At 48.2% G+C, this 27,362-nt stretch overlaps 1 protein-coding gene across 1 annotated transcript in view; it reads right to left on the bottom strand.

The window, feature by feature from the left end:
• LOC147035469 (tubulin beta-4B chain-like) overlaps window positions 1–27,149 on the bottom strand; it is a 35,677-nt gene extending 8,528 nt beyond the window's left edge. The window contains exons 1-2 of the mRNA XM_085899035.1: window positions 26,886–27,149; window positions 2,398–2,506 (exon numbers count right to left, since the gene is read on the bottom strand). Coding sequence (XP_085755161.1) covers window positions 2,398–2,506; window positions 26,886–26,942 — 166 coding nt within the window. The 5' untranslated portion in view covers window positions 26,943–27,149. The remainder of the gene's footprint in view (window positions 1–2,397; window positions 2,507–26,885) is intronic.
• Between the last annotated feature and the right edge of the window lie 213 nt (window positions 27,150–27,362).

The raw sequence follows: 27,362 nt of genomic DNA, 5'->3' as shown, positions 1-27,362 counted from the left end.
ACACACACACACACACACACACACACACACACACACACACACACACACACACACACACACACACACACACACACACACACACACACACACACACACTTGACCACTGTGCAGGGTATCGAGGAGAGAGGAGAGAGGAGAGAGAAGAGAGAAGGGAGGAGAGAAGGGAGGAGAGAAGGGAGGAGAGAAGGGAGGAGAGAAGGGAGGAGAGAAGGGAGGAGAGAAGGGAGGAGAGAAGGAGGGAGGAGAGAAGGAGGGAGGAGAGAAGGAGGGAGGAGAGAAGGAGGGAGGAGAGAAGGAGGGAGGAGAGAAGGAGGGAGGAGAGAAGGAGGGAGGAGAGAAGGGAGGAGAGAAGGGAGGAGAGAAGGGAGGAGAGAAGGAGGGAGGAGAGAAGGGAGGAGAGAGGGAGGGAGGAGAGAAGGAGGGAGGAGAGAAGGAGGGAGGAGAGAAGGGAGGAGAGAGGGAGGGAGGAGAGAAGGAGGGAGGAGAGAAGGGAGGAGAGAGGGAGGGAGGAGAGAAGGGAGGAGAGAAGGGAGGAGAGAAGGGAGGAGAGAGGGAGGGAGGAGAGAAGGGAGGAGAGAAGGGAGGAGAGAAGGGAGGAGAGAAGGGAGGAGAGAAGGGAGGGAGGAGAGAAGGGAGGGAGGAGAGAGGGAGGGAGGAGAGAGGGAGGGAGGAGAGAGGGAGGGAGGAGAGAGGGAGGGAGGAGAGAGGGAGGGAGGAGAGAGGGAGGGAGGAGAGAGGGAGGGAGGGAGAGAGGGAGGGAGGAGAGAGGGAGGGAGGAGAGAGGGAGGGAGGAGAGAGGGAGGGAGGAGAGAGGGAGGGAGGAGAGAGGGAGGGAGGGAGGAGAGAGGGAGGGAGGGAGGAGAGAGGGAGGGAGGAGAGAGGGAGGAAAGAGGGAGGAGAGAGGGAGGAAAGAGGGAGGAGAGAGGGAGGAAAGAGGGAGGAGAGAGGGAGGAGAGGGAGGAGAGAGGGAGGAGAGAGGGAGGAGAGAGGGAGGAGAGAGGGAGGGAGGAGAGAGGGAGAGAGAGAGAGGAGAGAGGGGAGAGAGGGGAGAGAGGGGAGAGAGGGGAGAGAGGGGAGAGAGGGGAGAGAGGGGAGAGAGGGGAGAGAGGGGAGAGAGGGGAGAGAGGGGAGAGAGGGGAGAGAGGGGAGAGAAGGGAGAGAGGGGAGAGAGGGGAGAGAGGGGAGAGAGGGGAGAGAGGGGAGAGGGGATAATTGGTTTCAGATCTTTCATTGGCACAATTCAATAACTCGGGAGACTGCTTTGGCAGCACAACACTCTGTACAGACTATGGTCCCAATTAACCTGTTCATGGTCACATATCTTTCCCACAGATCTCATGCAATTGTGAGTTGGACAGGTGACTGTGACGGGCACATGACATGGAGATGTTTCAATTGCGGTTTCTGTGAAGTCCGTGAGAGCATGATCGGGGATGGTAAGGTGTTAACTATTCAGCTGTTTTGATGTGGTAATGCCCGTTTGCTTTTATGAGGAGGGTGAGGACAGAGTTGTCGTTGGGAGGGGGAAAGGTGGGAGGGGGTGATGAGGAAGGGGTTTGAAGACTTGAAGTGGAGGGAATTGACGCATTAGGGTTGACAGTGGGAGGGTGAGGACATGCGGTTGGGGGGGGAGCGGAGATTGAGGACTTGGGGTTTGTGAGGGGGGAAGAGTTGAGGACTTGAAATGACATTTTACATTGCGTGCATGTTTCGTGCGTCCCTGCTAATTATGGTTGAACAATTTTGAAATTGCTACTCCATTTTAAATGCTGACAGTTATGTTAAAAAGACCATTTGAGTCACAGATTTCATGCAAGCAACGGCAGGTTAAAAGTGTCCCAGTTAGTGGAAGCGAGTCACTGAAACTACGCATACAGCGCATGTTCAAAAGGCCTCGTTAGCATTCATAAGTCCCTTATAAGAGAGGGGAAAGGGGTGATGTTGAGAAAATAAATAAATGGGGGGAGGAGGAAGGGGAAGGGGCATATTTTGGTTGGGTTTGTGGAGTCGGATTCTTTCAAAGGAGGAAATGTGATATACAGATGACTCAACAGAACCAAGCAATTAACACTATTTCTTCAGTTCTCAAACATTTGTGCTGTCACTTAGCCAAAGAGGTGCCACTCTATCGCTGTCAATGAAAGAGTTTCTTAAATCATGGTAATCGAGAAGTCAATGTATACTGTCCATGCTCAGTCAACACACACCCTTGCCAACTCATCAACTGAAAGAGGAAAGGGGTTACGTCATGTTTACTGCAGTTTGGCATATGAAAGGCAATTGGATTGGAAAGTCATTCGACGGGGAGTCATGTGGAGAGTGGGGAAGACCCAGTATCAGTTCATGCAACATCGAGAGCACGACACAGAGCACAAACGAGATGACAAAACAACGCACCCTGCGCCTCATTGTAGTACACGTTGATGCGTTCAAGCTGCAGGTCACTGTCCCCCTGGTAGCTCCCAGTGGAGTCGATGCCGTGCTCATCGCTGATCACTTCCCAGAACTGAGGATAAAAATCGACACAGCAGTGAAAAGAACACATGCATGCAGGAGAGGAATCAGCATCCCACCTCATTAAACCCCAGCTCCCCACGCTGCATAAAATTCCACTTCCACCCCCATATTAAATCACATATCCTTGCTCATTATTAAACACCAACTACCTCATTCTTCACTCCTTCCAACCCCTCATTATTAAATCCCATGCCATTCCTCTTCAGTGCACCCAGCCCTAATTAAACCACATCTCCTTACTCTTAAGGTATCCCATTACCATACCTCATTATAAAATTACACCTCCTTAACATTCATTCTACCCCCTTACTCTTCAAAAGACATTCCGCTTCTTTTTTTGGGATACAAAAATCAAGGCTCGTGGAGAGGTTGAGCATAGAACGGATCAGGATGCAACAACAAAAAATATTGATGAAATAAAAAAGGAACAGCATAAGGGGGGGCGGGACGACACCAACAGTGTGGCCTAGGGACAAAATAGACAGAGACTAATAAACAAGGGATGCGAGTAAAGGAGTAGGGGAGAATGGACAAGATGAATACAGAAGAAAATGGTCAGGAAGGAAAAACTGGAAATTTTGGGGGTGGGTTGGTTTATCGGAGGTAGAAAAGATCATGGCTTTGGATTGGGGAAGATTTGCTATGATGGTGAACAGCTGTCTTGAAGATCTGGAGGAAAGAGTGCGATTGAAGAGAATGTAGTTGGTTCCATAGGTGGGAGAAAAGAGGGACAATTGAGTGGAAATGAGTAGTACATCTGGAATTTGGACAGTTTCACCAGGAGAGGATTGTTGGTAGACGGAGTGTGCGCTGCAGAAACCGGGGGGGGGGGGGGGGTGGGTCTGAACAGCTTGTGATTTGTCAAGGTCTGAAAAAAGGGAATGCTTGTCTGAAAGATGGGGGATGTGATGGCAGAGACTGGAATCATCAGCAAATAGATAAAAAAGGATTTCGCAGAGTCAGAGATCATTTATGGAGACCAGGAAAAGGACTGGGCTCAGAATACTGCCTTGGGCAGGGGGGGGGACACTCCAATCTTCACAGGAGAGGAGATTAAAGGATTCTGCTGCGTGCCCCACAATGGCAACGAGAGTAGAGGAAGTCAGTAAGACAGGTGTGGAGTTGGCCTTGGATGCCACAGGCAGAGAATTTGTAAAGCATGACAGGATGCTTGACTATCAAAAGCTCGGGATATGTCCAGATAGTGCACCCCCACCCCCACTACTTGGTTCGTATATCTTTGTTCCTTGGGATGTCCTGGGTGAAAAAGCAAAAGATGTTATCATGCAATATCTTGGGATGGAATTCTACTTCAAACACCTTGTTGATAGATGCACACAATCTCGAGAAGCGATTTCGTACTCTGAATTTTTTTGGGAATGGTTGCTAAGATACTGTTCATGGAATGTTGTATATCATTTGGAAGGTTATTCGATTGCCTGTTCAATGGTTTATCAAATGTACATTTCTGATGAATATTTATCCGAACAGTCATGCAATCACAATGATAAACTAGAACTGCCACTTTATAACTGCTGGCAGTGATGACCGGGTACCCAGTCCGTCTGCCTTTGATACAACATGGGACTTTCTGCAGATGACAGTCGCAAAGTTTCGCTTTGATCAGGTAAGTGGTTCCAGAGAAAACATTATTTAAGAGTGATACAAATACAGCCCTGCTTCGATACGGCGTGGGACTGACGAGCTACGAACCGGGCAGCACAAAGCGTTCAATTTCATTATTACTGGCTACCAGATTCAAATAATTAAATAATTCTGGCTGCCAAACCGCGTGACCGATCAGGTTGAAATTTTAAACTTTTGTTTCACATGTCGGAGAAATTATTAATGTGAAGTTTCGCATATATAGATGCAGCGGTTCCAGAATAAACATTAATATTTATCCTTCAATCCAAGATGGCAGCCTAACCATGTGACCTATGACATCACAAATTTACTTTCTGCTTCCAACTGTGTAGTGGAACATGTATGTGAAGTTTCGTGTTAATCGGTAAAGGTGCGTTTTTCTATCCAAGATGGCCGCCAAACCATGTGACTTGTGACGTCATAATTTTTACCACCTGTGCATACAGGATTGTAGATGATAATTGCAAATTTTCCCTTCGATAGGTTAAGCAGTTCCAGAGAAAATAATTATTTAATATTTTTCTTAAATCCAACATGGCTGCCAAACCATGTGACCTATCAATTAGAAATTAACAAACTTGTATTCCCTCCTCATGTGCATTAGGTGTGTGAAGTTTCCCCTTGATCAGATCAGCTGTTCTGGAGAAGATATTTGAAGGTTTTCGGGTAAATTCAAGATGGCCGCCAAACCATGTGACCGATCAAGAAGAAATTAACAAACTTGAGAAAGGACCTCATGGGGAATATATGTGTAGTTTCGTCTCAATCTGTCTTGCCCTTCTGGAGAAGATTTTTTTAAATTTTGTCATTTTCAATCCAATATGGCTGCCAAACCATGTGACCTATGACATCATAAATTTAAATTCTGCTTTCCATCCTGGACCCTAACAAGTGTGTGAAGTTTCGTGTAAATCGGATAAGGTCGGTTTTTCTATCCAAGATGGCCGTCAAACCATGTGACTTCTGAGGCAAAATATATATATATTTTTTTACCATGTATGCAGACTTGATGGGAGAAGGTAGTTGCAAATTTTCGCTTCGATGGGTTAAGGAATTCCAGAGAAAACATTATTTAATATTTTTCTTAAATCCAACATGGCGGCCAAACCATGTGACCTATCAATTCAAAATTAACAAACTTATATCGCATACATGTCCCGAATATAGTTGTAAAATCTCCCCTTCATCGGACCAGCGCTTCTGGAGAAGATGTTTGGAGGTTTTAGGGTTTTTTCAAGATGGCCGCCAAACCATGTGACCCATCAAGAAGAAATTAACAAACTTGATAAAGGATCTCTTGGGGAATATATCTGCAAAGTTTTGCCTCAATCTGTCCAGCCATTCTGGAGAAGATTTAAAAAAAACAAAAAAAAAAACATTAAAAAACAAGATGGCGGCCAAATTACGTCATCGATGATGTCAGTAAAAACATTTTCGACGGTGAATTTTTGAGTTGATGACGCTCAAAAAATTTCAGATTTTTCCCATGCGGCATTCTACTTGACCAATTTTCACCGGTATACCGCTTCACCTATGATGTCACAAAAAATCACACCTGTTCCCCATAGGGAGCTTAGTAAAATGTATCAAGCGAAAAAATTTTCCATTGCACGGTTTCCAGGATACAGAGGTCCAAAGTTTATCGTTTTTTTCAAGATGACTCCCGCACCACGTGACCAATGATGTCATAATTATAACGTGAGTGTGCTATCAAAAAAGATACATACTATGGTGAAAATTTCGTGTCGATCGGACTTAGTATCCCAGAGAAAATGATTTTTAAAGCGAAAAAGTCCGCGAAATGCCGGCGGAAAAAGAAAAATAATAAATTAACAGAAGAAAAACAATAGGGTACCCTGTGAATAAGCAAAGTAAGCACTTCGTCGAATTTCTCAATCAAATTAAAAGGATTTATTCGGATTATTTATGTTACCTCAAGTACAGTTTAATAGACCGTATCTATTAGAGGGATCACTTTGTAAAGTTTTGAGACCAAACTTGACAGCTTGTGACAATTTTTCAGTGCAAACAGTCAAGGTATTAAGATGACATCATCGCCCAGTTTATCTACATCATGGCTCCTCGCAAATGGCTTTGCAGTCTGCGGGCGATGGAGATTCAGAGTTCATCCACTGCACTCTAACCTTACATGACTGATATTTTATTGTTCTTTTGGAAGTCATGGATGAGAGAAATTATGTTCACTGCTCTATATTTGGAAAGATTTGTGCTTTAGACCTGATATTTAAAGATTATCAGATGCGGTAAAAAGTGATTTTCATGTTGAAATTTAAGGGGTTTGTGTGGTTCCTCAACAGACTGTCCATGCCATTTTGAATGTTCTGTTCCAAGTTTCCTACATTATTGGAACAGTCATCGATTTCATACTTCATTTACGTAAATGTTATGCATATCTGATAAATAATGACCTTATCAGAGAATTGTAATCACAACAAGAAGCGAATACTTCAATGTTGCGCGGCTGGGGGCAGTAAAAGTCTAGGTTAAGAATGATGAAACAATTTTGCAGTTATAACATTTAAATGTCGACACGGTGAATTAGCATGCATGATGGGAAGAGTTGTGACGTTGGACAAATTTCTACTTATAGCCCTCAGATCAAAGGGACGTACGTGGCCATAAGTGTGACAGAAGACACAGGACAGAATAGCCAATTATATAACAGCGCGATGTCGCCGCGCTGTAATAGCTATTGAGGAAAATGCTCGATCACATGCTCAAACAAACTCGATAGAGCCACATAGTTACTGCAGTTGTAACATTTGATCATGGTACCTAATATAGACATGTCATTATTCGTGGTGGCAGCTATACTGGTGTCGGTGTTTCTTTCCTCCACATAACATTGACTGATATGAACCAAAGCTGAGGAATGGATCACCTGGAGAAGACAAAGAACAGTAAGGTGTGAGGTCCTGGATGAGAAAGTATTGGGACAGTGATAACTTTGAGTTGAGAAAGAAAGAAGAATGTGTGCTTCACTTAAATGCTTCATGTGAACACGTGAAGTGTGAACATTTCACATTCTTCTCTGAAACTATACAGTATACTGACACTACAACGTCTACACAAAATACGACTGACGACTCGCACAACCAGCAAGCTGTGCATCAAGGACGGAAGACACCTGTGAACGAATATCCACTGCATACAACGAGATTCAAGGATACCAGAAGCTGTTATTGATGTTTTACAATGAACCAAAACAGAATGTCCAAATCTGCTGAATCGATTCCTGAACCATCATGCTCATCACATAGCTCAAGATAGTCAGCAGATGGAGCCAGATATTCAAACTCGACTGGATATTCTGTAACAAAGAAGGTCATAAAAAGACAAAGATCAAGGGTTTATGGCCAATTGAAGCTCCTTCAAAATTTGAATTTGATGGAGGGAAAATTATCAAAGAAATAGCAGAAATGAAAAACGATGATAGGCTTCTTGTGCAGATCAGATGATTGGACTTCTTTGCTTGTGAAACAGTACCACAGAAGTTGTCACTGAAAATGTGTCACAGGCCCACCACCTTTGTGGAGGAGTGAGGATGAATCAAGAGTTCAACAAATTAAAACTTCAATGCCACAGCAATCTAATGAAGACCCAAGATAGATTAAACTGGTTTGCTTTCTGCACTGCTTCTTCACCTCTTTGGACATTCCCACCTGGAGATACCACAGCTTGGGCTCCGGCGATATGTGACAAAACACTTTGACAGGTTTTCAGCTTTGTTTACTTTAATTGAACGTTTACCACTTTTTGTGATCGGTGGGACGTCTGGTATGGTAGGTACCACCACATGCGTTTGGAAGACAGTCAACATCTTGAATCATAACTCCATCTGCCGTATGTATAGATCCAGATCTCATGAGCTCGTTGACCGGATGATCCAAATTATCAAGGTCGGAATTAAATATGTAAGGCACACTAGGATTGTGGACGATTTATGTTGACAACAGACTCGAAGCCTGTTGCAGAGCAACAGCTAATACAGTTTCAATCTCAAGGGAGTAAGAACAGCTCTCAGAATGGGCAAAGTCCGTTGATAAGAGTTGTTAGTTCAGTACTCCTGAATATAAGTGAAGAAGTGTCATGCAGAGACGTATGCATTTTGGCAGCTTCCACTGTCCACTGGTAGATGTCCTGCAGATATCCTTTCCTATCGACGAGATTTGGTGTCTTGCTTTGATGATCTGAGATGTTGGTCCACCAGTAAACAGATAGCTGAAAAATCATGCCACTTCACCTGGCATGACATCTAGGTTGTTTGCAAGTTGCTGGGCGGTTGGTGGCAATGGCGGCATGTTGGATTCCTCGAAAGCACTTTAGATTATTTTGCGCAACGTTAAAGCCACTTCTTTGATCGGGTCGGCAGTCCCAAGTTGATAAACTCACTTCACTGCGGTTCCTATTATCGACTTCAGAGCTATACACCAGGTCAGTTTGAAATCGTCCTTTGTGCAACAACTGAGTGAAAATAAACTTGCTTCCATACACTTCGCTACCCTGCAGTTTATCTTTGTGTTTTCCACTCCTGTAGTTCTTGTTTGGAAACTGTGGCATCCAAGCTTGATATGAACAAGTTGCATGGGTCGGTTCGCTTCATAACTTACTGAAGACAAAATAATATGTTGGTGTCAATTACTTCACATAGTTTATAATACGCTTGTTGATGTGCCCGTTCTAGCTGAATTTGTTGAATTATTTTCAACTCATCCTCACTCCTCTACCAGTGCGGGTCTGACATTTCCGATGACAATTTCTGTGGTTTGTGTTTCACAAGCAAAGAAGATCAATCCTCTGATCTGCCCAAGAAGTCTTTCATCCTTTTCCATTACTGCCATTTCTTTGATAGTTTCCCCCTCCATCAATTTCAAATCTTGAAGTAGCTTCAGTTGTCTGGAAACCATTGATCTGACTTTTTACGACCTTCTTAATTCCAGAATATGCAGTCGGGTTGAATATGTTTGGCTCCATCCGCTGAGGATCTCCTTGAGCTATGTGATGAGCATGACAGTTCAGGAATCGATTCAGTAGATTTGGACAATCTGTTTAAGTTCATTGTAAAATATTGATAACAGTCTCTGTGGTATCGGTATCCTTGGATCTCATCGTTTGCAGTGGGTATTAGTTCAAGGGTATCTTCTGTCCTTGGTGGTTGTGTGCGTAATCAGTCGTATATCGTGCAGACGTTGCAGTCTCTTTTCAGCATGCGAGAAGAATGTGAAATGTTCACACTTGGAAGCACAAAATCTTCTTTCTTTCTTAACTTGAAGTTTTCACTGTCCCTGTACTTTCTCATCTGTCATCTCCGGGTGATCCATTCCTCAGCTTTGGACGGTTATCAGTCAATGTTATCTGGAGGAAAGAAACACTTCAGCATGTGAACGAGCATTTTTCTCAATCGTTATTGATTACAATTCTCTGATAAGGTCATTATTTATCAGATATGCATAACATTTACAGAAATAAAGTATGAAATTGATGACTGTTCCAATAATATAGAAAACTTGGAACAGAACATTTAAAATGGAGTGGACCATCTGTTACGGAACCACACAAACCCCTTAAATTTCAACATGAAAATCACTTTTTACATCTGATAATCTTTAAATATCAGGTCTAAAGCACAAATCTTTCCAAATATCGAGCAGTGAACATAACTTCTCTCATCCATTACTTCCAAAAGAACAATAAAATATCAGTCATATAAGGTTAGAGTGTAGTGGATGAACTCTGAATCTCCATTGCCCGCAGGCTGTAAAGCCATTTGCAAGAAGCCATGATGTAGATAAACTGGGCGATGATGTCATATTAATACCTTGACTGCTTGCACTGAAAAATCATCACAAGCTGTCAAGTTTGGTCTCAAAACTTTACCAAGTGATCCCTCTAATACAGGGGTCGGGAACGTGTGGCTCGCGAGCCAGGTATGGCTCTTTTGATGATTGCATCTGGCTCGCAGATAAAATTGGAGTTTGAAACTTGGAAAGCCCAATATTTCTCGCAGAAGCTTTACCTATAGTTTGAATAGTGTCGTGCTTCATTCACGTGCAGGGCTGAACTTGGCAGAAGGAGAGAAGAAAAAACACCTCCGAATTGTCTGAAGCGGTTTTTGTTTCGTCCAGTCATGCGGCCGACTCGAGTAGTGATTTCGGTTCCTCCAATGACGCCGAGTTCCGCCGCCGAGACGCATCACGGAATTCATCTCGACCAATCACGCGCCACCGCTGAGGCGACTCGTGATTTCGGTTCCTCCAATGACGTGCCGCCGCCGAGACGCGTCACGGAATTCATCTCGACCAATCACGCGCCACCGCTGAGGCGACTCGTGATTTCGGTTCCTCCAATGACGTGCCGCCGCCGAGACGCGTCACGGAATTCATCTCGACCAATCACGCGCCACCGCTGAGGCGACTCGTGATTTCGGTTCCTCCAATGACGTGCCGCCGCCGAGACGCGTCACGGAATTCATCTCGACCAATCACGCGCCACCGCTGAGGCGACAGCATCCCAGAGTCGGCCGACCGCACTGCACCTCTCGAGTATGTCAGCCCGTGCGCAGGCCAGCCAGACTCACTTGGGTCAACATCTCCCTCTCTCTCATTTGCTCAAAGCTAACCCTTCGACGAAGAAGATGGCGAAAAGAAAAAAAGATGAGGAGTATCGTACATTTCAGGACGAATGGGCCGAAGAATTCGCCTTTGTGGAGAGAGCAGGTTCTGTGGTGTGTCTAATTTGCAATGACAAAATTGCATCGATGAAACGGTCGAATATAAAGCGGCACTTCGATACGCGCCATGCTACCTTTGCATCAAAATACCCTGTGGGAGACAGCAGAAAGAAAGCGTGCCAAGAGCTACTGAGCAGGATGCAAGCCAGCCAGCAGCAACTCCGCGTATGGACCCGGCAAGGTGACTATAATTCCGCCAGCTTTGCTGGATCTTTAGCAATAGTGAGGAACGGAAAACCATTCACAGATGGCGAGGATGCTAAAACGTTCATGCTGGATGTAGCCAATGAACTTTTTGATGATCTTCCGAACAAAGACAAGATAATCAAACGGATACAAGACATGCCTCTGTCGGCAAGAACTGTTCATGATCGTACCATCATGATGGCAAACCAAGTGGAGGAAACGCAAGTGAAGGACATAAATACAGCGCCGTTCTTTTCCCTGGCTTTGGATGAGTCAACAGACATAAGCAATTTGTCGCAGTTCAGTGTGATTGCAAGATATGCTGCTGGTGATACACTGTGCGAAGAAAGTCTTGCTGTTCTGCCAATAAAAGGGTCCACAAGAGGTGAGTATTAATTCAAGTCTTTCATGGAGTTCGCTCAAGAAAAAAAATCTACCTATGGATAAACTTATCTCGGTGTGTACTGATGGTGCTCCGTGTGTGGTGGGGAAAAACAAAGGATTTGTGGCGCTTCTCCGTGAACATGAAAATAGACCCATCCTAAGTTTCCATTGCATTCTACACCAGGAGGCACTTTGTGCTCAGATGTGTGATGGGCAGCTTGGCGAAGTGATGTCGCTGGTCATTCATGTGATCAACTTTATTGTTGCCCGAGCCTTAAATGGTCGCCAATTTAAAACACTGCTGGATGAAGTTGGAAATAACTATCACGGTCTGCTTTTGCACAGCAATGTGCGTTGGTTGTCAAGAGGGAAGGTGCTTAGCCGTTTTGCGGCTTGCCTGAACGAAATCCGGACTTTCCTTGAAATGAAAGGGATTGAGCATCCTGATCTAGCCGAAACTGAGTGGCTCCTCAAGTGTTACTATCTCGTGGATATGACTGAACATCTGAACCAGCTCAACGTGAAAATGCAAGGCATTGGAAATACAGTGTTATCCCTTCAACAAGCCGTGTTTGCTTTTGAAAACAAGCTGGAGCTCTTTATCATGGATCTTGAAACAGGTCGTTTACTACATTTTGAAAAACTGAGACAATTTAAAGATGCATGCACAGCAAGTGAGCCCACTCAAAACTTTGATCTCCACCAGTTAGCTGGCTTCACATCCAGTCTCCCACAGTCATTCAAAGCACGCTTTGGAGAATTTCGTGAGCACACTAGTCTTTTTAAGTTCATCACCCATCCAAACGAGTGTTCACTGAACACAGCCGACCTGAGTTACATTCCTGGTGTCTCTGTCAGAGATTTTGAAGCAGAAGTGGCTGACCTGAAGGCCTCAGACATGTGGGTGAATAAGTTCAAGTCACTGAATGAAGATTTGGAAAGAATCGCACGACAGAAAGCAGAGTTGGCGAGCAAGCACATGTGGACAGAAATGAAAAAACATCAACCCGAAGACCAGCTGATTATCAAAACTTGGAACGCGCTTCCTGTCACATACCTCACACTGCAGCGTGTGAGTATTGCTGTATTGACCTTGTTTGGATCTACGTATGCATGTGAGCAGTCATTCTCACATCTTAAAAACATCAAGTCCAACCTACGATCACGTCTAACGGATGAAAGCCTCAACGCTTGCATGAAGCTTAACCTCACCAAGTACCAACCAGACTACAAAGCCATCAGCAAATCCATGCAGCACCAGAAGTCCCATTAATGGTGAGTATTATAACAACATTATTTAAAAGAATAAATTCAGAGGCTTATTATACTCACATTTAGTTGAATTCAGTCTTAAAATATATTATATGGCTCTCACTGAAATAGATTTCCAAATATTTTGCTTTAATGGCTCTCTGAGTCAAAAACGTTCCCGACCCCTGCTCTAATAGATGGTCAATTAAACTGTACTTGAGGTTACATCTATCTATAACTCCAGCAATGTCTGTGTCCGCTGTTTCTCAACAACCACTGGTCCGATCTCATTGAAACTTGCCAGGTATATTGCTGGGGCCCTGTCGATGTGCCTTTTCAAGGTTTGATATTAATCAGACAAGTGGTTCCCAAGTTATGGCCATTTATTTACCAAACCAATGACAGGACACGGTGCTACGACGTCAAGATTGACGTCAAAATTCCTGTTCTTTTTTTTTTTGCACGTATCACAATTGCAGTCACATTTGTTCTTCTTCTTCTTCGTTTGATATGACGTCACAATTGACGCTGGGGACTTGAGTGTGTGTGCCTTTTCAAGGTTTGATATCGTTCTTCTTCATCCATTTCAGCTGTTTCCCAAGTTATGGCCATTTATGATACGGTTGGTCCGATCTAATTGAAACAATTCCCCAATCCAGTCGTCGTTTACGAGAGCGAAGGAACGAAGCTGCGCGTCGTGCACGTGCAATGGAATCGGACGAAGCACGAGCTGCTCGCTTGACACACGACGCTACGCACGTGATAAGGCGTCGTGCAGAAGAAACGGATGAAGCACGAGCTGCTCGCTTGACACGCGACGCTATGCGCGTGACAAGGCGTCGTGTAGAAGAAACAGATGAAGAACGAGCTGCTCGCTTGGCAGACAACACTGAACGCGAGGCAAGGCATCATGCAGAAGAAATCCCTCTCCAGCGAGAAGACCGGCAAGTAAGGGATGCCCTGCACCATCAGGACGTACACCGTGCGAGACCAGAGCAGGCGCAATGTGAGAATCGCAACCTTGCTCGATACGATGATACAGATTTCTTCCGAGAGGAACTTCATGTAGAGTACAGGCACGCGTTCAGCAGGACCTCATTTATCTATAATTCCAGGTGTGTGTGTGTGTGTCCGCTGTTTCTCGACAACCACTGGTCCGATCTCATTGAAACTTGCCAGGTATATTGCTGGGGACCTGAGTATGTGCCTTTTCAAGGTTTGATATTGTTGTGGTTACCAGATTCGCAAACCACCATTCAGGTCCCTTAGGTGAGGTATCTCGGTAAGTGCATGTGTAGTTAGGCCCAAACCCGTTGTCTAGTGGGAATACATGTCATTTATACGTGCTGCGACTCTTCAGGATAGCCGTTTTTCTTTTACTATCTTTATTTTGGACCAATCGCCACCATCACAACCACAACATCAACCACCGACCACAACCACCGCTTCACCACAACCGCCACGACCTTTACCGTCACAACTCGCCACCATCGCATCGCCGTCGTCTCGCGCCACTCATGGGCACCGATGCTGGACTCGTGTAGGGCGCACGTTGAACAGCGTGTACAAAATCACGGATTTTCTGCTTCAAAAACGGATCCAAAACGACACACGCCCACTTTTTGCCGTCCAATCGGTGAGCGAGGGGCGAGTTGGCCCCGCCCCCAGGGCGATCGATATATGCAAATTTGTGGATCAAAAAGCCTTCACGCCCACTTTTTGTCGGGCCAATGGGGAGCGAGTTGAAAGGTCAAAGGGAGGGGGTCAAAGGCGAAGTTACGGGGGGATAAAAGGACGGTGTTCGTCAGTAAAAGAGTAGTAAAAAGTCGGAACGAGGAAGAAGGGAGTCGTAAAGGTCGGAACGAGGCGAAGGAGAGTCGGAACGGAGGGGACGAGCTGTGGAGAGGCGGCGAGTCGGACGAAGGGTGCTCGCGTCGTGCAAGGAGCTGCGCGCCCGAGGTAGGCCGGCAGCGCGCCCTGGCCGAGGTGGAGGCGCTCGTCGCACATAATAAAGATCCTCTTATACCCCGAGCATCAGCAACCCCCCCTCCTGTTTCCCCGCGCTGAGATAGTGCGACCAAGGGGGCCCCGTTCCCACCCCCCTGCCAGGCACTGTCCGCGAGGCCCGCGGGTTGCGGGGCCATCGCCGCTCCGCGTCTCATCACCAGACGGGTAGGCCCGACCTGGTCTCGGCCCCAGGCCTACCTCATTCTTGAGGGTATTTCTTTTCCTTGGTTTTTGGGTATGTGTTGTCGGCGCCGTCTGTGAAGTAGAATTGTATAAGTGTTGCCGTGTGCTCGGTAGTCGGTATTAGCTCTGCACTGTGTTTTCACTTTTATGTTTGCTTTTTGTGTAAATGGAATTGTGTTTTCTTTTTTGTGTGCATTTGGTGGAATTGTATTTGTGTGCTTTCCGTTCGTCGCGAATAAATGTGCTTTATTGTTGAACTGTTTCCCGCTTCGCTTCGTCTTTTCCTCCATTGAATCCCCATCTTGCTTCACGTAAAGGGTTGGTAGTGGGCTGAATACGCCCGATAATTAATCGAACCGTCGAGGTCGACGATAACACCGCTCGGGTTATTCTGATAGCACGGAACGGGTCGCTTAAGTGGCCCGTGTCCGAAGTCGACCTGCGGCGAGGTGCGATCGCCCGGTCTACCCTCCGCGTGGGTACTTAGGTAGTTCGAATTTGGCGAGCAACCCTATCCCCACGCGGGGGCTGATTGGCTCGATCGCGGTGAGACCGAAAGGTCCACCCGTGACTGGTTCCCGGCGTTAGTCCGAGAGGGTCACGACTGGATTGTCCGTCCGGTGGGCGACGTGCCGCGATTCGAGTTACGTGGCCGTCGCACGCCGGCGGGCGCGAAATCCGCAACACTGGTGTCAGGAGTGGGATACAAATTCATCGCCCTCCTCGCGGCACTGGTATCGGAGAACAGGAAAACAGGCTCTCCTGTCTCCGGCTAAATTCACGGGAATCGGTCCAGGGGTGAGAGAAGCGACCCCCGATTCCCTCCAAATTACGAGCGAGCAAATTAACCCTTCACGAGAAGCAAGATGGCGTCTCAAGGCGAGCGGGAGCCGGGGGTATTAGAAATGTATATGTGTAATAATGTAGAGTCCATGGTCCAGGATGGAATCCCCGAGCAGGAAATGTTGATTGTGCAGGAACACGGACTCGCCCAACTGAACCCAGGACCCGAGGTGGGTGCGGCGGCGGCCGCGGTGTATGACACCTCCCCCCCCCCTCTCCACCAAGACCCTTCCCCAACCTTTGCCGAAACGGCTCAGCTGAGTGCATCCAACATGGCCCAGCTATGCGCCATGCTGGCGGCAATGAACAAACAAATGAATGAAGTGAAAACGACGATGGATACAAATACAAATGAAATGAAAAACGAAATGAAAGGCATGAACAAACAAATGAACGAAAAGATGGATACAAAATACAAATGAAGTGAAAACGACGATGGATGCGAATACACAGCAAATGAGGGAAGAAATGAAAAAGCTGCGGGGTGAGACGCAGAACATGGGCCGAAGCCTGCAGGCGGGCATGAAGGCCGTGACCGGGGAGATAAAAATGGCGACTCCACGTGTGGGAGCAAACGAGCTGGATGGGGGTGCAACGGCTGACAGGCCTGCGGTGGAGGCGGGTAAAAAAATAATTCGTGGAACGTGTTGGGCGAGGGTCGTGACGATGACCGAAAGGGAAAAATTAAATGGGGAGACCAAAACGTGTGAGACGAGACACGAGGTGACGACAACAGAAATAATAGTTGAGACAAGGGAGGTAAAGGGTGAAGAGTTGGCAGTGACGGTAGCCGGGAAGGGAACCATAGAGGAGAGACTACACGAGGAAGACGGGGTAAGTGACGCGCACGCACACACGGAGGTAGTGGAGGATAATGGGGGTGAGCTCGCGGAGCGTGTAGGGACCCGGTGCGAGCAGCGGGATGGCCTCCTCCAGGAACGAGGGGAGGGAGTATGCCCCCTTGAGGCGAGTCACGACCAGGTGAGTTCGGTCGTGTTTTGCGAGGTTGAGGGGACGAGTGCTGTGGACGGGTGCACGGAGAGCTTGGGGGGTATAGAGGCCCCGGAGACCCTTGTGGGGACACAAATCCCCAGTGTGGTTGTCCCTGTGTGTGTGGTGCAAGGTGTGAGTGCGTCCCCGTGTGTGGAAGCGACCCCGTGTGTGAATGGTGAGGTGGCGATTGTGCCAGGGTGCGTGCTTCCCAAAACGGCCGGTGTGAGTGAGGCACCGCGGGTTGGTGCCCCCGCGTGTGTGGATGAGGCACCGCGGTTGAGTGCCCCCGCGTGTGTGAGTGGGGGACGTTGTGTGGAAGAGACCGCGTGTGTGAGTGTCGCCGTGTGTATGAGTGGGGTACCGCGGGTGAGTGCCCCCGCGTGTATGAGTGGGGCACGGTGTGTGGATGAGGCACAGCGGTTGAGTGCCCTCGCGTACGTGGGTGAGGCACCGCGGGTGAGTGCCCCCGCGCGAGTGAGTGGAGCACCACGTGTGAGTGGTATGGTTTGTGTGAGTAGTGGGGCACGCGTGAGTGAGCGGCCGTGTGCAAGGTCGTTGTGTGCCAGGGAGACCGTGTGTGTGAGAGAGCGGTGTGAGAGGGAGATGTCGGTTGGCATGCGGGAGCACGCAGCCGCGTCTCCCCGTGTGAATGTGATGGTGTGGACTGTGTGCGTCGTGACACGCAGGTATGCGTGTGTGGAATGGAGACGGAGACGGCGACATGGGAGAAACGAAAGCCGAGTAGCGGCTGTAGTTGTTTCGTGGACCGTGCCGGGTTCACCCAGCAGTGAGCACGCGGTTCGTGCTGTGCAACGCACGAGACCACCACGTGCTCGCTTGCGAGAGTGAAGTCCCGGTCCGGAAACGCACGCGGTGGATTTGCCGATCCCGCGGACGGACAAAGTTTAGGCAGGTAAATGGATTTGGACCGGACGGGTTCTCCACGCGATCGTGTGTGTTCAGCTCCAACGGGCAGGGCACATGTGTTCGCGTGGGGAACCCCTCGAGACGTGTGGCTTGTGTTTTTTTTTTTATATGCGCACGGTGACGTCATGGCTGCACGTGTGGTTGGAATCCGGCAGGAGGGGTATCCCGGCCGATGGTCCCGTCCAAGGAGGGACGAGGAACACGTGCAGCTGCATGACGTCACGGACAGGTGCAAAGTGCGCGAGCTCTGAGTTGCCGCGCAGATGCTGCGCATGGGAAAAAAAAAAAAGGAACAAGCCTCACTTTCGGGTACACAGGATTCCTGGGAAAGGGGTGGAAGACCCCCTTATCCTGGGCACAGGATGGAAACTAGTTAGGGGGAAGGGTTAGCTTAGTTAGACCGACTTCATGGGGCAGGGGTAAGTCCTCATGGAGTCCGTGGAATGGATTAGTTAGAGGGATTGTAGCCAGATTTAGGTTGGGAAATAAAATGATTTATTTGAGGACATGGACAGACTTGTGGATGTGTAGAGGGGACGTAGCTTAGCTACGTAGTGTTAAAAGGAACGTGCTACTAGTTTAAGGGACGACGTGGGAGCACGAGTTAGTTAGGGGATGTAGTTAGGAGGATGGCAGAGTTCAGCGGTGTGAGTGTTGAAGAGTTGTGAGGTGACTACATGATGAGTGAGTGAGGCCAGCGGGTCTGTGTGTATGGAGCGAATGGGGAATGCATGGTGCGATGAGTGATTGGGGGGAGGAGTGACTCCCGCCCAAGGGACCCCGGGGTCAGAGTAAAGTGAGTTAGCTGGGTTAGTCAAATTGAAAAATGGAGGTCGTTTTGTTGTTGGTGGGAAAGTAGGCTCGAGACCCATTTGGAGGGGTGCAGGAGCCCTGTTGACGGGCTTGGGAGCGTGGCTGCGAAAGGTGAGTATCGCTGAGTGGGTACCCCGGGCACCAGGCTAGTCGGCCGCGGTAGGCCATGGGCCCATGGGGGGCCGGGATAGAGTAGTGGGCACGGGTGCGCCTGCTTGGTGCGGGGGCCCGGGCGCCATTAGCCGCGTGGGCAGTGTTGTGGGCACGGGTGACCTCGGAAAGGGGCCCGGGAGGCCGGCCTGCCACGTGTGCGTTTCAGGGGAGGTGCCATGGGGGCACTCCCCGGTGTTAGGGAGCTGGTAGGCTCGGAGGCAGTGTAGTGCCCGGGGGTGCCATAGCGGGAGATTCGGCAGAGGGTCGTGCCTGCCAAAGGGAGCCACGTGTCCCAGCCAGGAGACCGTGTGAGGGCACGGAGAGAAAATTGGGGGCGAGGCCCGAAATTGTAAGGACACCAACACAGGCGACGGGAATCTGGGTTGTTAGAACCAATAGTTTAAGCGAGAAGCGCTTGTTGAAAGCCCCGGGGTAGTTTAACAGTTAAATGGTTAGGGTAGATTAGGAGATGTACCCCTCCGCACCATCCATCCCCTCGCTGTCGTTGTGGGCCGCTGGACCCACTTGGTGTTAAGATCGCCGAACTCTGGGGAGGCCATTCTGAGGCTTCGTTGGGCCTCGACACAGGACGTTAGCTCTCCCTTGTTCCCCTCTGGGAAGGGAACGTAGGGGTTGGGAGTAGGCTAGGTGACAGAATAGGTTAGCCGAACAAGGACGATAAAGGGGGTTAGGGGACGATTTATAGTGGGGAAGTAAAAATAAAAAAATAAAAAAATAAGTTGGGGCTAAATTGGGGTTTGACAAATTAAGGGAGTGGGTATGTACAGTGACAGGCAAAGGCGATAGGTTGGGAGGGAGACAGGTAGGTAGGTCCGAGCCCGCCTTCCAAGTGGCCAGCACCACCGCACTCCCTCCACCAACCTCCATTGAACGGCAAAGGCTGGCCAACTTCATCGGCTGGCCGTGTTTTGCTTCAAGGCGGAGGCCGGCCAAGTTCATCGGCAGCTGTGTGCTGCAAGGCCTGTGCCGGCCAGTTCATCTGCTGGCTGTTTTTCTTCGAGGCCTGTGCCGGCCAGTTCATCTGCCGGCTGTGTTTGCCTGCAGCGGCCTTCTTCTGCGGGCTGTGTTGCCTGCACCTTTGCCATGCCATGCCCACTGCCCATGTTCACCAGCCCCGTTCAATTTTGCTTTGCCCCCCCCTGTTCATTTCCATGTGCGCCAGGATCAAGGCAACAGTTTGCAAGCTGCAAGAACTGCCCTGTTGGCAGCTACAACACGGGCCTGCAGTGGCGGCCCGTGCACCGTGTTTGTGTTCATGCATCCATTCGTTGTGCTCATTGCGTGTGCCACTTGAGCTGGCACGGAGACTGCGTTTGTGCAGCCCATGCACCGTTGTGGTTCACTGCGTTCAGTTCAAAAGGGAAGGCCTTGGACTGCGTGTGAGCAGCCAGCCACGTTCCGTCACCTGCATTGTTTTGAGCCAGAGACTGCATGTGGGCAGCCTGGCTCCCTGCTAACTGCTTTTCTTTTGCAGAGTTCAGTGATCCTGGGCCATGGTTTAGTGTAAAATTTGTAAGTTAAGGTTAAGATGTACTGTAAATATGAGTGCGCCCCCGGCATGTTTGTCTTAGCGCCGGCAATTTTATTTAAGTCGTCCGTGTGAGTGAGTTTGTTTAGATAGTTACGCAGCCCTCAGGTTATTTATTTTGGGGACATGAATACCATGAATGTCGCACTCAGGGATCCGTAGGTAAAATGTACTAGGGGAAAACTACACATGATGGCACACGAAAATTTGACGACTCGGGACGAGTCTGTAAAAAGGGAAGGGGGTAGTGTTGTGGTTACCAGATTCGCAAACCACCATTCAGGTCCCTTAGGTGAGGTATCTCGGTAAGTGCATGTGTAGTTAGGCCCAAACCCGTTGTCTAGTGGGAATACATGTCATTTATACGTGCTGCGACTCTTCAGGATAGCCGTTTTTCTTTTACTATCTTTATTTTGGACCAATCGCCACCATCACAACCACAACATCAACCACCGACCACAACCACCGCTTCACCACAACCGCCACGACCTTTACCGTCACAACTCGCCACCATCGCATCGCCGTCGTCTCGCGCCACTCATGGGCACCGATGCTGGACTCGTGTAGGGCGCACGTTGAACAGCGTGTACAAAATCACGGATTTTCTGCTTCAAAACGGATCCAAAACGACACACGCCCACTTTTGCCGTCCAATCGGTGAGCGAGGGGCGAATGGCCCCGCCCCAGGGCGATCGATATATGCAAATTTGTGGATCAAAAAGCCTTCACGCCCACTTTTTGTCGGGCCAATGGGGAGCGAGTTGAAAGGTCAAAGGGAGGGGTCAAAGGCGAAGTTACGGGGGATAAAAAGGACGGTGTTCGTCAGTAAAAGAGTAGTAAAAAGTCGGAACGAGGAAGAAGGGAGTCGTAAAGGTCGGAACGAGGCGAAGGAGAGTCGGAACGGAGGGGACGAGCTGCGGAGAGGCGGCGGGACGGAGGAAGGGAGCTCGCGTCGTGCAAGGAGCTGCGCGCCCGAGGGAGGCCGGCAGCGCGACCTGGCCGAGGTGGAGACGCTCGTCGCACATAATAAAGATCCTCTATACCCCGAGCATCAGCAACCCCCCTCCTGTTTCCCCCCGCGCTGAGATAGTGCGACCAAGGGGGCCCCGTTCCCACCCCCCTGCCAGGCACTGTCCGCGAGGCCCGCGGGTTGCGGGGCCATCGCCGCTCCGCGTCTCATCACCAGACGGGTAGGCCCGACCTGGTCTCGGCCCCAGGCCTACCTCATTCTTGAGGGTATTTCTTTTCCTTGGTTTTGGGTATGTGTTGTCGGCGCCGTCTGTGAAGTAGAATTGTATAAGTGTTGCCGTGTGCTCGGTAGTCGGTATTAGCTCTGCACTGTGTTTTCACTTTTATGTTTGCTTTTTGTGTAAATGGAATTGTGTTTTCTTTTTTGTGTGCATTTGGTGGAATTGTATTTGTGTGCTTTCCGTTCGTCGCGAATAAATGTGCTTTATTGTTGAACTGTTTCCCGCTTCGCTTCGTCTTTTCCTCCATTGAATCCCCATCTTGCTTCACGTAAAGGGTTGGTAGTGGGCTGAATACGCCCGATAATTAATCGAACCGTCGAGGTCGACGATAACACCGCTCGGTTATTCTGATAGTACGGAACGGGTCGCTTAAGTGGCCCGTGTCCGAAGTCGACCTGCGGCGAGGTGCGATCGCCCGGTCTACCCTCCGCGTGGGTACTTAGGTAGTTCGAATTTGGCGAGCAACCCTATCCCACGCGGGGGCTGATTGGCTCGATCGCGGTGAGACCGAAAGGTCCACCCGTGACTGGTTCCCGGCGTTAGTCCGAGAGGGTCACGACTGGATTGTCCGTCCGGTGGGCGACGTGCCGCGATTCGAGTTACGTGGCCGTCGCACGCCGGCGGGCGCGAAATCCGCAACAATATTAATCGGACAAGTGGTTCCCAAGTTATGGCCATTTATTTACCAAACCAACGACAGGACACGGTGCTATGACATCACGACTGACGTCATCATTCTTCTTTTTTTTACACGTACGGCCACACACGTGTGGGCACACGAGAGCGAAGGAACGGCCTGTGTGGTTGTTGTTTCTGGCACACGGTTTGAAAGTTTTTTTTATTTTTTTGCACGTACGAGCATGCGAGAGCGAAGGAACGGCCTATGTAGTTGTTGTTTCTGGCACGCGGTTTGAAAGTTTTTTTTTTTTATTGCACGTACGTCACACACGTACGGGCACACACGTACGTGCACACCCGTAGGTATGTCATCCATCAGATCCTTCAAAATCTGTTGGTTGCAAAATCTGTGATGGGTGTACAGGCATGCACTACAAAAGCAACCTACAAAATCTGTGATGGGTGTCCGGGATTACGCACGTACGAGCATGCACTAGTATAAATAATCCAAATAAGTCCTGTTAATTTGATTGAAACATTTGATTATTTATCATTGTGATTGCATGACTGTTCAGATGAATATTCATCAGAAATGTACATTTCATAAGAGGGGGAGGAGAGCTTCACTGTTGCCCTGTCCAGCCCCCACGGGCTAAGAGAGACAGCCCTGATCTTATGTCTGACATAGAGGGCGTCCATCCATTGTTGGGAGAGTAGAACCAGCATGTCCAAGGTGGAGAACCTGGTCTGAATCCGAATGAGTGAACCGAGATGAGGTCATTGGAGAAAAGAAAGGATTTCATATAAACTGCGATAATGGATTCCATGACCTTGCTGATGATTGGTCTGCAAACACCTTACTCATCATTCCACCTCTTCATAAAATCCCAACTTATGCTCTGAATTTGACCTCATGTAAATTACACCAATCAACATTAATTACACCCCCAATTACTAAATTACACATTAGTCTTAAATCCATCACTTCATCATCAAATAAGACCACCTGAATCTTCATTCCACCACAAATGATTAAATCACACCTCCTTCCTCTTTATTAAAAATATTTTGCCTTTCTTTTCATTCCACCAACTATTTAATCACACCTTACCATTCTTCCACCAAAATCCTCCTCCTTCCATCCATCCATCCATCCATCCATTGGGACCATACTCTGTGCAGAGCATTGGTGCTGCCGAAGCAGTCTCCTGGGCTCTTGGGCACAATTCTGGACGGGTTTCCACTCCAACGCAGGATACGCGAATGGCTCAATCATCCTAACCAGTTGCTACTCATTTCGCTGACCTCAGAAGGATGACAAGCTGAGTCAACCCAACCGAGTGTGAATTCAACAGCTAGTGGAATTTGAACTCAGGACCTTAGGATCCCAAACTATTAAGCCAACACCAGGCTTACCACTCCTTCCTCTTCATTAAATCCAACTTCCACCTCCTTACTCTCCATTGAACCCCCCTCCTCCTCACTCTCCATTGAACCACCCCTCCTCCTCCTCCTCACTCTCCATTGAACCACCCCTCCTCCTCCTCACTCTCCATTGAACCACCCCTCCTCCTCCTCACTCTCCATTGAACCACCCCTCCTCCTCCTCACTCTCCATTGAACCACCCCTCCTCCTCCTCACTCTCCATTGAACCACCCCTCCTCCACCTCACTCTCCATTGAACCACCCCTCCACCACCTCACTCTCCATTAAACCACCCCTCCTTTCTCTGCATTGAACCACCCCCCCCTCCGCGCTCTCCTTTAAACCACCCCTGCTCACACTCCATCAAATCACTCCTCCTTACTCTATTCCACCCCACAATTATTAAATCACACATTCTTACTCTGCATTAAATTCCACCTCGTTACTCATTCTACACTCAGAACATTAAATTCCACCTCAATTATTAAATTCCACCTCCTTACTCACCATGAAACCACCCCTCCTTACTCTCCATCGAACCACCCCGTCCTCCTCACTCTCCATTGAACCACCCATCCTTACTCTCTATTCCACCCCACAACTAGAGTGGGAGCACTCGGTAGAGTGCAAAACCTCCGCCGCCAATACTGCTGGGTCACTTAAGTGAACCTGATATCCTATTAATTGTGGGTCAAAACGGATCAGACTCTACTGAACCACGATTGAATAAACTAAACGAGATCAACACGCATGTAGAAATGCCAAAAAAAATCGAAATTTTTTTGAAAAAAAAAGGTGCAAATTTTTTTTTTCTCTAACATTTTTTGGGGGGGTTGAAAATCACTTAAAACATGTAGAAATGCAAAAAAAATTCAAATATTTTTCAAATAAAATCGAAATTTTTTAGAAAAAAAAAAAGGTGCAAATTTTTTTTTTTCTCGAACAAATTAATTTTTTAGGGGGTTGGAAATCACTTAAAACATGTAGAAATGCAAAAACAAAAATTCAAATATTTTTACAAAATGGCCGCCATAGCGGCCATATTGGACTTTGAACCAAGTCCAAAATCTAATGGCATGATCCTTGGACCATACCTAATCCCCCCACAAAGTTTCGTCGAAATCCGTCCAGGAGTTTTTCCGTCATACTGTTCACAAACAAACAAACAAACAAACAAACAGACAGGGGTGAAAACAGTAACCTCTGTCCATCTTAGATGGCGGAGGTTAATTATTAAATCCTTCGTCATTATTAAATCACACACCCTTACTCTTCATTCCACACTCAGAATATTAAATTCAACCTCCTTACTTTTCATTCCAACCCAATTATTAAATTACACCTCCTTACTCTTCATTCCACCCCAATTAATAAATTCCACCTCCTAACTCTTCATTCCACCCCAATTATTAAATTCCACCTCCTTACTCTTCATTCCACCCCAATTATTAAATTCCACCTCCTTACTCTTTATTCCACCCCTTCCACATTAAATTATACCCCTTCACTTCTCATAAGCTAACCCCCTCCACCAACCTCTTTAATGAATCACCTCCATCAACTGCGCCCCCCAAAAAATCACACTTCCAGATTCTTCACGAACCCCCCAACCCTCCTTCAATCACACAATCTTTTTCATTATACCCAATTCTGATTAAATCATATTTTACTCTTCATAAGCTATTCATTCCCCTTCCTTTCCCCCTTCATTAAATCCTACCCCCTCCCCTTCAGACCACTCCTTTATTAAATCCTACCCCCTCCCCTTCAGACCACTCCTTTATTAAATCCTACACCCTCCCCTTCAGACCACTCCTTCGTTAAATCCTACCCCCTCCCCTTCAGACCTCTCCTTTATTAAATCCTATACCCTCCCCTTCAGACCACTTCTTTATTAAATCCTATACCCTCCCCTTCAGACCACTCCTTTATTAAATCCTACCCCTCCCCTTCAGACCACTCCTTCATTAAATCCTACCCCTCCCCTTCAGACCACTCCTTTATTAAATCCTATACCCTCCCGTTCAGACCACTCCTTCATTAAATCCTACACCCTCCCCTTCAGACCACTCCTTTATTAAATCCTATACCCTCCCCTTCAGACCACTCCTTTATTAAATCCTATACCCTCCCCTTCAGACCACTCCTTTATTAAATCCTATACCCTCCCCTTCAGACCACTCCTTTATTAAATCCTATACCCTCCCCTTCAGACCACTCCTTTATTAAATCCTATACCCTCCCCTTCAGATCACTCCTTCATTAAATCCTACCCCCTCCCCTTCAGACCACTCCTTTATTAAATCCTACACCCTCGCCTTCAGACCACTCCTTTATTAAATCCTATACCCTCCCCTTCAGGCCACACCTTTATTAAATCACACCTCATTTTCCTTCAAAGGAATTTATGCCGCTTCCCATCCTCCCCCGAGCTGTTTTATGCGACACTTCTGCAAACACCCCCACCCCCATCCTCCCCCGAGCTGTTTTATGCGACACTCTTCTGGAAGCACCCCCACCCTCCCCCCCCACTATTAACACCTCATTTTCCTCTCCCACCCAGTAAATTACCCACTTTTACACATCTTCACTGCACCCCTCCTTTTCCAAGATGACACGAGTACAGGTTACAGGAAGGTTTGAAGTTCATACTCGGTGGCCATTTGGAGGTGGACGAACGGACGTCAAACAGGTAAAAGGTTTCACCGGAGAAACGCGACGCAGTGACGTCACAATGCACCAAATGGTGGAACACCGCGCCCCCTCCAGGTCGAACGGACGACCTTCGGATGGACGGATCCTTTTGTCTGTTAACAACACGAATAACGGGTTCGTTCCTTCAACGCACCACTCGCACTCACATCACCGGGTGAACCCAAAAAGGCGATCTACGGAGGAAGGTCCTGCCCGCTCAGAAGTCAAAGATCCCGCCTCGAATTCCCGCCAAAATATTTTTTTACACCGCGAGGAATCACGTGGCCCATCCCAACGATCACCCGAACCCACGGAGAGAGAGAGAAAGAAAGAGAGAGAAAAAGAGAGAAAAAGAGAAAGAGAGAAAGAAAGAGAAAGAGAGAAAGAGAAAGAAAGAAAGAGAGAAAGACACGTGGAGGTTTCGACCAGGACGAGGTCCGAGTCCAGGGAAACGGAACACGCGCGCGAGGCCGGAGTCGCCATTTTGAAAACGTTAACAAACACAAACCGCTCAGACTCCTTCATTCCCCGTCCACTTCTTTATTAAATAATTACATTTACCCCCTTCCACTCGATAAATTAAACCTCATGGAACAAATTTACAAACGAAAAAAAGGGAAACGGGCCAACGAGATTGTAATGGACACGAACACGAACACGAACACGAAGGGGACGGAGTGATGAGAAACCCACCTTGGAGCCAATCTGGTTCCCGCACTGCCCGGCCTGAAGGTGCACGATCTCACGCATGATGCCGATTCACGACGAATAAATTACAAATGTTTCCTCAGAAAAAATACACGACCAACCTAACCGGGTCGAGCGAGGACCGACGAAGGAGAACAGGGAAAGGAACGAGAAAGCGCGAAATGGCGAACAACCGGCGCCACAAAGATCACCGACCAACGCCCAGCACTGATCACAGCGCCAAACCACGCCCATGCATGGCAACGGAGCCAAACCACGCCCATGCATGGCAACGGAGCCAAACCACGCCCATGCATGGCAACGGAGACAGACCACGCCCATAACTGCCAATCGACACAAACCACGCCCACAAGTGGCAACGGAGCCAAACCCCGCCCATGCATGGCAACCGAGACAGACCACGCCCAGAACTGCCAATCGAGACAAACCACGCCCATTCAAAAATCCACCGAGCGAATACGT

This window comes from Eptatretus burgeri, chromosome 1, assembly GCF_056783735.1.
Source record: "Eptatretus burgeri isolate ZD-2024b chromosome 1, Ebu_testis_v1, whole genome shotgun sequence".
Taxonomy (NCBI): domain Eukaryota; kingdom Metazoa; phylum Chordata; class Myxini; order Myxiniformes; family Myxinidae; genus Eptatretus; species Eptatretus burgeri.
This window is presented reverse-complemented; position numbering and strand designations above follow the sequence as displayed.